We start from the raw sequence: 1,191 nt of genomic DNA, 5'->3' as shown, positions 1-1,191 counted from the left end.
TTTTTTTTTGAAGTTGGTTTACGTATGAGCAAGCAGCATAGCACCCTTAACAAGTGGCTCGGTAGGCTGGGACCAGTCGTGTTGTGCGATGATAAAAGCGTTGAGATATTTTAGGTGTTAAATTGTAACATACATAATTCTGTTTGCCTTCGTTCTCTTTTTTTTTTCTTTTCATGTTATATTTCTTCTGTGCACACATCGTCTCTCCTACTTTCCACAACGGCAAAAAAGAAGTAAGTACCGCACATCATCATTTGTTTCTTTTTCTTTGCTACTGACGGCGGCTCTTCCCACCAAACTACCGGTTTGCGGAAGTGCAACAAAATGGCATGTGGTGACTTTGGCAAAATGGAATTTTTGGTGCACTCTTCCTTGCACGACCAGGCACCGCAGCGAGTACAACTGAGGGTACGAAATCCCCTTTCTGCGGAGGACATGTTGCAGCAGATTCGAAATCAGTTCGTCCAACTGAAGCAACAATCAGCAGGCGCTGGTCCATCGGCCCTTCTTGGGTCTCATTTGTTCTTTTTTAGTTCAGAAGAGGGCTGCTATGTGCCACTTGACGGGCAATCAGCAAGTGTATTACATAATTATGGCCGTTTGCTGGTGCATGCCCCCGTAACGCCATCTTCCGAAGAGCCCGATCGCCCAACATCATCGCAGCACACACCTCGTCTCGCCCAACGCGGCCCTTCCAACGTCGGTAGCGGCTCCACAGCAGCTGTAGAAAAGAGGGAAGTGTGTGGTAATAAATGTGCAATAAGTCATGACTCAAACAATCAACGGAATGAAAACAGTCAACCGTCCAAGCTACCACCACTGGAGACAGATATTGCAGGTAATGAAGGACGGGAAGGGGAAATCGAAATGAAACCCACTATGATAAAGGCAGGCCCCATGTTAACAATGGAGCTCATGCTTAAAGTAACGGGAGTTATACTAAGTGAGTATGCTGCACGTCTGAATGAGAGTGTGATTGAACCAACAGAAGAGTCTCTGTGGGGTCTTATAGAAGAAGTCCTTTACGGCGATGGGAACACCATTCCCTATTCGCTTGATCCCCATACTGTGGATGCATTTACACGAACCATTGTGAGAAGTTTATCAAATAAAGGCAAGTCTGACGAGGAAAGTGTGTGAGCTAATGCGCTAACAAAAGCGGCGGGGTGTTCGTGCCGCTGTTGCTTTCCT

General features: G+C 46.4%; 1 protein-coding gene across 1 annotated transcript; it reads left to right on the top strand.

The window, feature by feature from the left end:
- Positions 1-324: 324 nt before the first annotated feature.
- Positions 325-1,140, top strand: TEOVI_000834700 (uncharacterized protein; the record flags this gene model as incomplete). The annotated part of the gene is made up of 1 exon (XM_067223590.1): positions 325-1,140. One exon carries the CDS (start codon positions 325-327, stop codon positions 1,138-1,140), a length of 816 nt encoding a protein of 271 aa, XP_067079691.1.
- Between the last annotated feature and the right edge of the window lie 51 nt (positions 1,141-1,191).

This window comes from Trypanosoma equiperdum, assembly GCF_001457755.1.
Source record: "Trypanosoma equiperdum strain OVI genome assembly, contig: ctg_1901, whole genome shotgun sequence".
Taxonomy (NCBI): domain Eukaryota; phylum Euglenozoa; class Kinetoplastea; order Trypanosomatida; family Trypanosomatidae; genus Trypanosoma; species Trypanosoma equiperdum.
Note: the sequence above shows the minus strand (reverse complement) of the source record. Positions and strands in the feature narration are given on the sequence as shown.